Raw genomic sequence first — 13313 nt, forward strand, 5'->3', positions numbered from 1 at the left:
CAGAGTCACCTCATGAGCATAAAATTTAGTCCAGCTAAAAGGGGCTTGTTGTAAATAATGAAGATGCTTCTCTCACCCCTATCCCTCAGGAAATTATGGAGGTTTTCGGAGCTCTGTCCTAGGAACTGGAGATGAATATATACACACATAAATAAATACAAATATACATTTCTTTTTATATCACAACATCATAAGGGGAGGCTTAAGGGAAGGACTGGAGAGCAGCTGGCCCAGAAACCCCAGGGTGTCATCAGCTAGGACTGAGCCGCTGCCTGGAACAGAAAGCTTAAACTTGCAACCCCTCCAGTTCCTCATTTCTGTTACCTGGAACGAGGACGTGATGGTCAGTGCTCTGACAGCCATCTTCGACAACGAAATGACCTCGAGGGTGGTGTCCCCTGCTAAGGATGGTGGAGCAGAAAGATGGGACAAGCCTGGTCCAGAATGTGCGTGAGACCATAGTGACAACTGTGGATTGCCTTCTCCCAGATTAAAATAACAGTCTTTTGCGGGGGAGGGGGGGCAGTTTCAGCTGATGCTCTGTTCTTCACTTGGAAACTGTTGATATCTAGAATATTCAGCTCTGAAAATAACTCCCCCTGGGTGACGGTGTGCCATGGGCCACAGATGTTCTCCGAAAAGTTCCTAGCAGCAATATCAGGCAAATGGCAAGGTCATACGGGGTCAGCATAGCTGATACAAAGCAGCTCCCAGCTCTAACTTGTCCACAGCCCCCAAATGAGACGATAAAGGAACCTACAAAAAACAAACAGGTAGAGAAATACAGGATGTGACAGAAAGTGCTCCTTGTCACAGAGACTAACAGAGAAGAGCAAGCTTCAAGGAGAAAGTGATCAACGGTATCAAAGACCCAGAATATATTCAAGCAGAGAGATGACAAAGTTAAGGCGTCGGGGTTTGTGACTTCAGGAGGGCAACGGGATCGGAAGCCGATGGTCGTCATTTGGAGGCAAACCTGATGTGGAGGGAGAGGGGTCTTCTGTCTGCTGCCCTCCCCACCTCCCAGGAGCATGGCCAGCTGTGTGGCTTCATCAACGGAGGCCGAACGGGAGGCGACGCGATGGGTCCATGGGGCATGGGTTCCTCGTTACAAACGTCACACAGGAAAAGGAAAGCACAGAAGAGTCGAGAGAAGACTGCTTGTCAGCGTCCTTCATCAGGGAACCTGGGGAGGGGGTTGAATGGCATGATTTTCTCTGTTGTGTAGGTGAGTGGCCACCAGACAGTGTCCCAAGTCCTGAGAGTAATAGCCACTGTTTGGGACTTTCCTAATCAAAATAGATATTACATTAATATCTAAACGTGACAGTTACATGAGAGAAACACCGAACCAAAGGCCCCAGTCAAGGCAGTGAGGTCCTCAATTGGAATGGCATGAATCAGTTGTTTTCTTCCATTTACTAAACAAAAATCATGGCCTGTCTTTCTGTAGAGCTGTCTGAAAGCCCAGCCTTGGCCGTGCACTTTCCGCAGGGATTATTACCTTGCTGTGTCCCACTCCTACCCCGTCCAGAGGGGCGCTGCCCGGCCAGGGCAACAGGGACTCCGTAAGGACTTCCAAGCTCTGACAAGCAGGCTGCTGCTTGTGTCACCCTTGTCCCTGAGGCGAGCAAAATGTCGTTTCATCCCTTCACTGCAGTTGACACAGAGCTGAACCCACACTGTGAAGGGTCTGTTTTCCAGCTGCAGAGCTGAGCCAAGTTGCAGGAAGCAGCGGGAAACCTTAAGCTCGTTTCTTCTCTGCACATTTGAAGTCGGAGGAGACAGGAAGGTGGCTGAGGGCAGAGAGGAAGGCTGCGAGGGGCACTGGGGTGGCCGGCAGCCTTAGAGGGCCGACAGCAGGCAGGACGGCGGTCCCCTGAGAGGCTGTGGGAGCCAGGCCGGGATGCCGAGGGTAGGGCGAGGGCCGTGGAAGGTGCTGAGACTGAGTGAATAGTCTGAGGGGTGCCTGGACACCCCTGCAGGACACCAGCACTGAGGAGGGGAGCAGGGACAGGGGGAGCTGGGCAGCAGACACCCGGCCTCGGTCCTCCGCCCAGGGTGCTCTGCCCCAAAGTCTCCAGAGAGCAAAGCTCTGCAGGGTGGCTCCAGCCATGGTGGGGCCTGGTCTCTATTGTTCAAGGCCTTATGGGCCTTGGGTCTAATCTGCCCCTTGTCCTGAGCGTCACCCAGGAACTCCCAGCCTAACTGTCCCCCCAGGCTCACCGTGAGGTGCAGGGCCGTGGTTGCTGAAGGAACAGGCAAACCCATGAACTCTGTTCTTTTCTTTTGGCCACAGGAATTTCCTACCAGCGACTGGTGAGGGCTGAGCAGGGTCTGCCCATTCGGAGTCAGCGCAGCTCCACTGTGTGAGTGCTCTTGGGGCCGGAGAAATGGCGGGGGTGGGGGGTGGGGGGTGGGGGGGGGGACAGAGATGGGACCCCACGCCCGCTATCGCACCATTCCTGCCCCCCCCAGCCCATGCATCTGGCACTCCCTCTACCACTGCACCCCTCCCGCCCCCGCCACCAGCAGAAATCACAGTCACCCCGGTCCCTCTCCACCCTCAGCCCCAGGGAGTCACTGCGCATTCACACTGCTGAGCACATGTTTCTTGAGCCCCTTCTAGGTAAAGACAAACCAGAGAAGCCAGTGGTGGGTTTTGAGAGAGGCAGAAGGGCATAGACATGTTTAGCAAATGTTAGTTTAGCAAGTAAATGAGCTGCCTCTGGGGGCAGAGGCAGGTGGCTGGTGATGTCCACCCACGTCTTGGCAGCACTTGTTGAGCGTTGGGTGCCGCTGTCGGCTCCATTGCTTCATCCATCCTCGTGTTAACCTTATGGATAAGGTATCTTTAAGGTCCAGAAGCAGAGGTGCAGAGAGGCTGGTAGGAAGGTCTTAGTGCTGAGAGATGGCCTCCCTTCTGTTTCCTGGGAGCTGGGAATGATGGTCACTTTTCCAGCAGAGAAAGCGAGCGGGCAGCGCAGGCACGGGCAGGGCTGTTCTGCACCTGCACGCAGTGGGGCTCCCGTGTGTCTGCATCAGTAGCCACCAAGCCCTCAGGGAGGGAGAGGGGCTCAGTTAGGGCCACTTACGTGAGCCCACCCCCTTTTTCTTACAAATAGAGAAACCGAAATTAGTTTCTCCTCAAATGATGACAACCGACAGAGTCTGGTCCTGAGCCTGGGGCCCAGCCCCGGGGCAGACGTCCACAGAGATGGAGGGAATGCCACTGGCCTGGTGCTTCTTTGCACTGGGGTGAAACACAGCATGGGCTTGAGAGAGGGCAAGAGCGAGTGTGAGCGGCTCATACTGAAGTGCTTACAGGTGTAATAACACCCTGATGGCTCAAATGCACTTCGAGAAAACGCAGTGACGAGGGCTGGCGTGGGCGAAGTGAGAACCGTCCTGTGTTGTTAACCGTTAACCAAGTGATCAACACCCTTGGGGGTCACAATTCTCTTAACGTTTGTGTGTGTTTGAGGTTTTCATAATGAAAAAATTTTAACACTGGCACCAAGGAGGAGCCCAGGTGTAGCGGGAGGAGAGGCGGACGTGGCTGGACCCACGCTCCCTCCCCAGCCCGATGCCAGCCCGTGTGGTGGCTTGGGCAAGTTAGAAAAGGGTCCCCTGGGCATGGAGGACTCGGATGCAGCCCTGACTGGGCTCCCCTTCCTCCTGGCAGATGCCACCCTGCACCACAACCCCTGGCTTGAGGAGCAGGGCGTGCACCGGGGCACGTGTCTGTCCTCTGCCCCCTCCCCAAAATGATCGCCTGGCGTCACGTCACCGCACCTAAAATACGATCTTCTCTTGAGTCATCTTGCCTCCGTTCAGATGTCCTGTAGAAAAAACATGTTAATATGAAAATAAAGATAAATATTTATTTTTTTTAATTCAGTTTTTAAAAGGTCTTTGAAAACACAGGGTGAAAAATACTCAAAAGTGGATCATAAACCTTCCTCTAGGAACTGGGCCCCTGCAGCCCCCAGCCTCTGTCCTGGCCTCTGGCCCTGCCCCGGCCGTGAGGAGGCCGGGCCTCAGGGCCGCACGCACCCGTGCCCACAGCCCCTCCCCTGTGCCCCCAGCACCGTGCTGCTGCTGAACCCGCTGGAGGTGCAGGCGGAGTTCCTCGCTGTGGCCAACAAGCTGAGCGCCCCCGGGCATTCGCCCCACGGTGCCCACATCACCCTGCTCCTGCACGCCTTCCAGGCCACCTTTGGGGCCCACTGTGACCTCCCCAGCCTGCACTGTAGGCTGCAGGTATGTGTCTGGGGCCTGGAGCATAACCCTGCTCCCTTCTGGCAGAACGCTTCAGAGAGGCAGCGTCCCCGCTCTGCTTCGTCTCAGTGCATGGTCCCCAGGGCACAGCGGCCTCCCTCACCCCGGGGACGTGGCAGGCAGGGGCTGGAGAGCTGGCCTCACCTGCAGGGTTTGTGCTGTGCTGCGTCCTGACCAGGGCTGCTGGGCACAGAACCCCCGGGGAGCAGGGGTCAGATGGCAACTGGGAGACCTGGGTTCTAGTCCTAGCTCTGGGACAGGTCAGCTGTGTGGCCCTGGACAGCCCCGTCCCCTGTCTGGGCTGCAGGGCTCAGCACTGACGTCCCTCCCAAGTCTGCAGAGCTCTGGCTCTGGGCCTCTCTCCTGAGATGGGGGTTGGGGGCAGGCCTGGCTCCCTGGTCTCTGGGTGGAGACAGGTGACGAGGCTGGAGAAGGGACTGGTCACCCCCAGGAGGCAGAGAAGTCAGGCAGCCAGACCGTGGTATAGGAGCAAGCCTTTCTCCTCCTGGGATTTCAGTCCAAGACGCTGGCAGAGCTCGAGGACATCTTCACAGAGACGGCAGAGGCGCAGGAGCTGGCGTCTGGCATCGGGGACGCAGCAGAGGCCCGGCAGTGGCTCAGGACCAAGCTGCGGGCGGTGGCAGAGAAAGCCGGCTTCCCTGGTGTCCTAGGTGAGGCTCTCGGAACAGGAGCCCACTTCTCCGTCATCTGCTTTGGCCCCCACAGTGAGCAGGCCAGGTCGGCCTGGGGGTTCCGCTCCACACAGTCACTCAGGGACCTCTGTTCCTCCACATCCTGTCGCCCACCATCCCCTGGTGTGTCGTTCCTGCCTGCAGCTGGGCTGCCATCGTGTGGTGGCTTGTGGGCAGAGGAGAAGAATGTGCTTGTCCAGGGCAGGGGGCTTTCCCTTTACATTGAAGATAATACGGAAGTTGCACACATCCCGGCCACACGTACCACCTTGGTCCCTTCTAGTCACCTGGCCACTCCTCACCCCAAGGAGCCCGAGAAACTTCCCCTCCACAACTCTGTCACCAGGGAAGAAGGGGCACATTCCTCACAACACCTGAAGAGAGAGTGCCATGGTTTTCCTGTTTGGACCCTGTATAATGAGGCTCAGGGCTTGTGACTTCACGCAATTCACAGCTTATAAGAGGGCATGGCATCCCATGGGGCCCTCTGGCTGCCACCCACCCAGCTTCGCAGCCTGGGCCAGGCCTCTCCCAACTCTGGTCTCCTCTCAGATGAGGGCACCGGGCTGGCCCATCCCAAGGCTCCTTCCTTGGAAACACAGGCCTCACCCTCTGCCCGCCCCGTTCTTACAGACACGGCAAACCCCGGCAAGCTCCGCACCATTCCCATCCCTGTCGCCAGGTGCTACACCTACAGCTGGAGCCAGGACAGCTTTGGTAGGCAGCCGGCTGGGGCCCTTGTGATGGGCTGTCTTCTCGTCGTGGTGGGTGCAGCAGCTGCACATGTCCCCCCAGCCCCCCTCCCAGCCTGGGCAGGCTCTGTGCAGAGCAGAGGGCAGCCCTCCTCCTCCTGCCACCTTCTCCCCAAGTCCATTCTGCCTGCCTGTCACCCCTCCCCAAGGTGAGCGAGAGAGGTTTCAAAGGTCCAGATGCCCAGATGGCACCTCCCCTTGCTTCCTTCCGTGCAGACATCCTGCAGGAAATTCTACTCAAGGAGCAGGAGCTGCTCCAGCCAGGGATCCTGGGGGACGACGAGGAGGAAGAGGAGGAGGAGGAGGACTTGGAAACAGATGGGCAGTGTGCCAAGAGGGACTCGCTGCTCTCCACCAGCTCGGAGGCCTCCCGTGACTCCACGCTGTCCCTCGCCTCGTCCCAGGCCCCGGGGGCCACCCTCTCCCGCCAGCTGCTGACCTCCTTTCTCTCTGGCCTCTCGGACGGCATGGACAGCGGCTACGTGGATGACAGCGAGGAGAGCTGCCCTGAGTGGCCCAAGAGGTCTGGCAGCCGGGGACACCGGGGCTACCGCAGGCCCGGGCAGAAGTTTAATAGGATCTATAAACTCTTCAAGAGCACCAGCCAGCTGGTCCTGGGAAGGGACTCGCGGGGGCTGGAGGGCAGCTCGGACGCGGCGCTGCCCCTGCGGCGGGCTGGGAGCCTCTGCAGCCCCGTGGGCAGCCCGGTGCCGCCCCCGGCCCGGGCTCAGCGCTCCCGCTCCCTGCCCCAGCCGAAGCTCAGCGCCCAGCTGCCCAGCTGGCTCCTGGCGCCCGCCTCACGCCATCAGCGCCGCCACCCCTTCCTGAGTGGGGACGAGGACCCCAAGGCTTCCACACTACGCGTTGTGGTCTTCGGCTCCGATCGGATTTCGGGGAAGGTAGCTCGGGCGTACAGCAACCTGCGGTAAGAGCTGGAATGGGGGTGCATCGCTCTGCCCTGGGTGACAGGGTGATGGTGCTGGTGGAATCGGAGGCTTGAGGCCCAGGTCCCGCAGAGACCGAAGAGCCCCTTCTCACCGTCTCCTTGTCTCCAGGCGGCTGGAGAACAATCGCCCGCTCCTCACACGGTTCTTCAAGCTTCAGTTCTTCTACGTGCCCGTGAAGCGAAGCCAGGGGAGCAGCTCCAGCGCTTCCCCAGCCCCTCCAAGCCAGACACTCCCGCTCCCCACAGACTCCCCCAGGCACCCCATCCCTACGGTATGTCCCCAGCCCTGGACCTGATGGGGTGGGAAGGTAGAGTAGACATGAGCAGGTTCCAGTTACCTGAAAGGGCTGTTTGGAAGTCACCAAAAGCAATCACCTGCATTTGTGGGGCACGTCCCCCTGCCTGGCCCTGGCTCCCAGGGGTGGTCCCTGCCTTGCACTTGGGGGTAGCATTGTGCTGTATGACACAGACTGAAAGGTGTCAGATGGTCCAAGGGCAGGGAGAAGCCCAGACCGGGGTTGCAGGGCAGCCCGGGCTTCAATGGCAGGCCTCCTGGCTGCTGGGAGCCTGGGGGTGACCTCACCCCTTGTCTCAGGAGCTGGGTGCGGCCCAGTGGGAGGAGAGCACAAACGACATCTCTCACTACCTCGGCATGCTCGACCCCTGGTACGAACGTAACGTGCTGGGCCTCATGCACCTGCCCCCCGAAGTCCTGTGCCAGGTAAGCGGCCCCAGGGTGGGCAGAGCGGGCCCACTGGCTACAGTCACCTGGCCTCACTTTAGAAGGCCCTGGTTAGGGGAGGCCCAGCTGGAGGGCTCCATGAAGGACCGGGGCGCACTTGGAAATGAGCAGAGAGAATGGGTGAGAAGCAGGCCTGAACCTGCACGCAGGGCGTGCGGTGGGCAGGGACCCTGGGCTGGAGTCACCACAGTGACAGGGAGGGGCCTCAGAAGGATCCAGGGGGCCTTAGGCTTTAGCTTTGTCCAGCTCTGCAGGGGGCCTTCCTAGAGGCCCCCCTGCCAGGTTAGGGAGAGGGATGCAGACCAGGCTGGGGGTCCTCCCCTGACCATTTTGTCTCCAGCTTCCACTTCACCACCCCTCCCTGGCTCTCTGCTCTGCCTCTCTGTCCTCTGCACGTGTGTACGTGTTCCTCTGCTCCTCTTCCTCTCATGTTCCCCCTCCGTTCCCCGTCCCTCTGCTCGGGCCCCCCCACCCAGCAGCCCCTGAAGGCGGACTCCCGGGCCCTGGAGGGGCCCCCGCAGCTGCCCATCCTGGCTGACATGCTGCTGTATTACTGCCGCTTCGCCGCGCGGCCGGTGCTGCTGCAGGTCTATCAGACGGAGGTGAGCTGCCCCTTCCCCTCAGGCCCCCGGCGGCGTCCCTGCCTGTGCCCTGTGGGACTGTAGGTCCTGTCCCCACCCCATGGCAGCCCCCAGCCTCGTGCTGGAGGAGCCTGGAGAGTCCCTACCTGAGGTCCACACAGCCACTCTGGTCTTGCTCTCCAGCTGACCTTCATCACCGGGGAGAAGACAACGGAGATCTTCATTCACTCCCTGGAGCTGGGTCACTCTGCTGCCACACGGGCCATCAAGGCTTCAGGTGAGTGATGCCTAAGCCCCTGTGGGGACGGGGGGTGGTGGGGTGGGCAGGAGGTGGAGAGATGGGGAGATGGGGCCCTGGGACCCAGGGCCATAGAAGGCTGGAGTCCTGGGAAAGTATGACCCTGGAGAGGCCGGGTCACCGAAAGCAGGACCAGAGGTGGGGGTGGGGAGGGAAGGCAGAGCCCCCAGGTCTGGAAGTGGCACAGAGTGAAGGGTCCGTCTGTGTGGCGCAGGTCCTGGCAGCAAGAGGCTGGGCATCGATGGGGACCGGGAGGCCGTCCCTTTGACACTACAGATTATTTACAGCAAGGTAAGGTGCTGCGGGGGCACACGCCCCTCTGGGACCCGCTCCTGATCCTCCTCACCCAGAGCCAGACTCTTAGGTCCCTGGGCCCCAGTTTTCAAGCTGCTCGAGGCCTCCCTCCCCTGTGTTCTCCCTCCAGCTCCGCGTGCTCAGCCGCCCCCATAAAGAGTCAGGGCGCGGGGCAGGAGGGGCCTCCAGAGGCACAGTGAGGGACAGGCCGGCTGCGGCTGGGGCCTGGCTGCAGGCCTGGGAGGTGGGGTTGGTGTGAAGGGAATGAGGAGATTTTGGAGGAGGGAGTGGGAGGGGATGCCCATGAGCACACCAGGGGACAGGTGTCTCTGAGCATGTCTCACACCTTGGGGTACAGAGGCTGGGCCTCACAAGTGAGGGACCCTCCCACCTTCTTTTTTTCTTCCTTCCTTCAACCATTTCAAGAGACATTCATTTAGCAGTTCCTCCTGCCAGGCTCTGTGCTGGGCAGGGGAAGCGCAGTGAGCAGGGGGGGTGAGGCCCTCCCTCGAGCTTTCTTGAGGAGAGAGGCAGACAAGAAACCAGGAAAGGACCACACTGATGTCAGAGTGGCGAGTGGTGACAGGCGATAGAGGGGCTGCTGGGATAGTGATGATGGAGCTACTTTCCATTTGGTGGCCACGGCCGTGGGCAGGAGGGACTGACCCCGAGAGCTATGTGCCGGGGGTTTGTTAAAGACCTCCTGTGTCCCAGGTGTTCGAGGCCTCAGTATGTTCTCAAGAGTGAACCAAAGGCTTACAGCCTAGAGGGGATGCTAGGCATTGGTTAGAGGAACCAGCAGACGTGTAATTACAACCATGCCCAGCGCGCAGAGGAGAGGCACCTGGTACTGTGAGAACCTCCAGGGGACTATGCCACCCAGTCAGGAAAGTTAGCCAGGACCCCCTGGAGAAGGCGCATGGGGTTAATGTTGGAAAGAAAACTGGAAGAGAGGGGTGTATTCTCCAGAGGGAAGAGCACGTTCAAAGGCCCCGAGTGGAAGAGAACATGAACTCTAAAGGGGGTGATGTGAGCCCTGACCGGTGTGGCTCAGCGGGTTGAGTGTTGTCCCGCTGGTTCGATTCCTAGTCAGGGCACACGCCTGGGTGGCGGGTTCAGTCCCTGGTTGGGGCACATGCAAGAGCCAACCAGTCGATGTTCCTCTCTCACATCAATGTTTCTCTCCCTCTCTTTCCCCCTCCCTTTCCCCCTTCCCCTCACTCTAAAACATAAATAAATAAAATCTTTTTTAAAGAAGGTGATGATGTGAGGCCAATGTGATAGGTAGGTCCAGAATCCCAAGGGCCTTGATTATAATGAGTTTATCTTCTCCTAAGAGCAGCAGGTTCCTTTGAAGGGGCTTCAGTTGAGGGCTGTGCTGGGAATGCGAGTGACAGGATCAGACTTGAGGCTTGGAGCTGCCTCTGGCGGCTCTGCGGAGAACAGAGGAGGGGTCCGCGGGGGCCTGGCAAGGCCATTGGGAGGCTCTGGTGTTTTCCAGGAGAGAAGTGTGGGCAGCCAGCGCTAGGGTGGTGGTGGCAGTGCTGGAAAGCAATGGGAGCTGGCTGTGGATTGTGTGAACAGCAGGCCTCGGGGCTGGGTTGGATTTCAGTCATCTGCAACTAATTGCTCCATTTTCTCGGGAGCAGCCCACATCCGGTAGGGGCAGATGGCGAACGTGGGACATGCTGAGCTTGAAGTGCCCTGGAGAGGCAGAGGGGAGAAGTGGGAGCAGGCAGTTGGGTGGGTAGGCCTGAACTCAGACGTGAAACACAGAGACGCATGTGGAGGTGGTCAAGGTTTCCGCATGGAAAAGGTAGGAGTGCAAGAGCAGGGGGCCCAAGACGGGGTTCTGAGACCTGTGTCATGCAACAAAGGAGAGGAGGGTGTCGCGCTGAGTGGAGGCCCCAGCCAGGAAGGTGATGGAGAGCCAGGAGTGTGCCTTCACAGGAGCCCCGGGGAGGAGAGGGGACACAGAATCAAATTCTCCTGTAAGGTCAAGGAAGCTCCCCTTGAGGCTGACCAAGGACCAAGGAATGCTCTTGGGTTTGGCAACATGGGGGTCCCCAATGAAAGAGGGGTTCCAGGCTGGCTCTGCCAGGGACTCCAGGCCCGTGCTCCCCTCTCTTCCTCACTCTGGTCTCAGCAGGTCGTCAGGGCCCCCTTGAGGTGCTCTTAGTTCTCGTGTCCTATGACTCCGGAGTCAAGGTCAGGGGTCAGAGGCTCTTAGTGAAGAAGCCAGCAGACCTGGGTGAATGAGAGAGCTTCCTGGGTGTGCTGATGGCAGGCAGCTCCCTGTGCCTGGTGATCTGGGGTCCCCCTGTTTGAAGGGAAGGTAGCAAGCTGACAGGGAATCTGGCTTTGCTGCCTTTCCAGGGAGCCATCAGTGGACGAAGTCGCTGGAACAACATGGAGAAGGTCTGCACCTCCATCAACCTCAACAAGGCCTGCCGGAAGCAGGAGGAGCTAGGTTAGTCAGGTGGGCAGGGGGCAGGTGTGGGGGCAGGGGGGGCTTCTGAGCCTGGCCTGAGCCGCCCCTGCCCTTCAGACTCAGGCGTGGAGGCCTTGACGCTAAACCTGACAGAAGTAGTGAAGAGGCAAAATCCCAAATCCAAGAAGGGCTTCAACCAGGTAAGCACTCCCCTCTCCTTGAAGCCACGCCCGCAGGAGACTCACTGGGTGTGTGTATGCACCTGTGTGTGTACATGTGTGCGTGCATGGGTGTGTGTATGAGGGGGTGGGGTGTCCCAGGGATGAGGGGGTTCTGGGAGGCAGGAGAGGCTCAGGGGTGTGCACACGCGTGCAGTGCTGTGGGCTGTTAGGAGGAAGGGGTGCCTTTGGGAGAGGGTGTGAGTGTGGAAGGGTCCTGCCTGAGTCTGAGGCAGAACGGGCTGCCACGGTGCGGGCCGAGAGCAGTGCAGCTTCTCCTCAGGGGCACTTGCTTCTTCCAGACTCAGGGAAGGGCAGAGCGTGGGGAGGAGCCAGGGCCTGATGGCGTCCTCAGCACCCATCCCCCGAGCTGGCCATTGGCCCTGGAGAGCTGCCTGACAAACTCCCACCCCCTCTCTCGCAGCTGGTGGGCAATTCCATGAGAAGGAACTACCACCAGCTGGGGTCTCTGGTTGGGGCCCTGGGGACTGACCTGGGCCTTCCTTCCAGATCAGCACATCGGAGATCAAAGTGGACAAGGTACAGATTATCGGCTCCAACAGCTGCCCCTTCGCAGTGTGTCTGGACCAGGACGAGAGGAAGATCCTGCAGAGTGTGGTCAGGTAGGGAAGGGCCCAGCTCTGCTGCAGCCGAGGGGGGCTCAGGAAGGGGTCCGTTTCCCCATATTCCCTCCCAGGGGCCTGGAAGTTGCGGGAGGGATGTGAGGCCTGTCCTTCCTCCTGTCCGGCCCCCCAGGTGTGAGGTCTCACCTTGCTACAAGCCAGAGAAGAGCAGCCTCTGTCCCCAACCTCAGAAATCCACCCACCCACCGGCCCAGGCCGCGTCAGACCTCTGCTCCCTCCTCTGCCTGCCCATCATGACTTTCAGCGGAGCTCTGCCCTAGCAAGACCCTGCAGCCTCTGCTGAGCCTCTCCCAGACAGTCGGCTGGGAGCACCTCTCTCCTCGTGGGGAACCGTCTGGGGGCCGGGGGGGGTGGCATCACAGTCTCTGCAGACTCCGGCCTCTCTTTGGGACAAAAACAGGCTTTAGGGAGAGAGGGGTTTGGCCACACAGCCCCTCACATTCCTGAGGTAGGAAGGAGAGCTGACCTCTGAAGGCCTGGCCGCTGACACAGTCAAGTGTCCTTTCTAGAAGAAAGATCAGAGGCGCTGGTGCTCTGGGGTGTGGTACCGTCCTCTTACCCCCAGCCTGTGGCCAGGCCACGCCTTCCTTTGTCAAAGACTTGGGAAACTCTGTGTCGGGAGTTCAGTCTCCTCTACTCCGGAAACATGGATGAGACGTTTCATTCCTGACCTTCAGTACCATCCTCCCACTCCTCTCTCGGGGTCCCCGGGTCTTCCGAAAAGCAGCACCAACACTTGGCCATTGCCAGGACCTCTCTGGAGTCCCTTTCTGGATCTGAGGTCCTGGGGAGCCAGCACAGGCTTAGATTCAGTTGCAGCTCGGTTACCTTCTAGTTAAATGACCAGAAGGAAGCTGATTAGCTTCTTCAAGCCTCCCTTCCCTCAGCACTGGGATGAGGGGAAATAAGGCCCCGCTGGAGGGCTGCAGAGGAACGGCAAAGGGCCTGGCCCCGGGCTCGCTCCTAGCCCGTGCTCAGGAAAGGCCAGTGGCCTCGCTCTCCAAACGCTGACTCCGCTTCTGGTATGGGGGCCTCTCACCACCTCCACCTCTGGGAGGCTCTTCACTCGCTCTTTTCCAGTCCCCCAAGACTGAGGGGGTGAGGAGCAATTAGCTTTACCCTCTGCTGGAGGAACTGCCGGTGTCAGGGTGACTGGAGGGCTGCTTGGGGGCCCCCGGCCTTCACCGCCTTCTCTCCCCGGTTGGCCCCATGCCCCCCACTTCCATCTCACCCCTTGGGCTGGTGCACATTGTGTGCAGAATCTTACAACCCCACGTGCACTGGCCCCTTTCCGGTGCGTGGGCAAGATCCCAGAGGAGCAGAGGGTGGAATGGCTGGCCTCACGGAGCTGCAGACCTGACTGTGGGGAATGGGCGCTAGGACATGCGAGGGAACAGCGTAAAACTGCCGGCCGAGGAGCTGAGAAGTCCGGAG

The 13313-nt window shown here is 59.5% G+C and overlaps 1 protein-coding gene across 3 annotated transcripts in view; it reads left to right on the forward strand.

Annotated features, from left to right (window-relative positions):
• The window catches only part of PIK3R5 (phosphoinositide-3-kinase regulatory subunit 5), a 67964-nt gene extending 55046 nt beyond the window's left edge, over positions 1–12918 (forward strand). For 2 of the 3 annotated variants that reach the window (XM_090291416.1, XM_090291417.1), the window contains exons 6-19: positions 2300–2369; positions 4089–4263; positions 4799–4952; positions 5607–5690; positions 5942–6650; positions 6781–6943; positions 7267–7392; positions 7890–8015; positions 8178–8271; positions 8507–8583; positions 10963–11056; positions 11135–11217; positions 11746–11858; positions 11992–12918. In XM_090291416.1, the coding sequence (XP_090147542.1) occupies positions 2300–2369; positions 4089–4263; positions 4799–4952; positions 5607–5690; positions 5942–6650; positions 6781–6943; positions 7267–7392; positions 7890–8015; positions 8178–8271; positions 8507–8583; positions 10963–11056; positions 11135–11217; positions 11746–11858; positions 11992–12139 (2216 nt within the window). In that variant the 3' untranslated portion in view covers positions 12140–12918. The remainder of the gene's footprint in view (positions 1–2299; positions 2370–4088; positions 4264–4798; positions 4953–5606; positions 5691–5941; positions 6651–6780; positions 6944–7266; positions 7393–7889; positions 8016–8177; positions 8272–8506; positions 8584–10962; positions 11057–11134; positions 11218–11745; positions 11859–11991) is intronic. The other variant, XM_090291418.1, reaches the window with a different exon arrangement.
• The last annotated feature ends 395 nt before the right edge of the window (positions 12919–13313 follow it).

Source organism: Furipterus horrens, unplaced genomic scaffold, assembly GCF_987537825.1.
Source record: "Furipterus horrens unplaced genomic scaffold, mFurHor1.1.pri manual_scaffold_11, whole genome shotgun sequence".
NCBI classification, from domain to species: Eukaryota; Metazoa; Chordata; class Mammalia; order Chiroptera; family Furipteridae; genus Furipterus; species Furipterus horrens.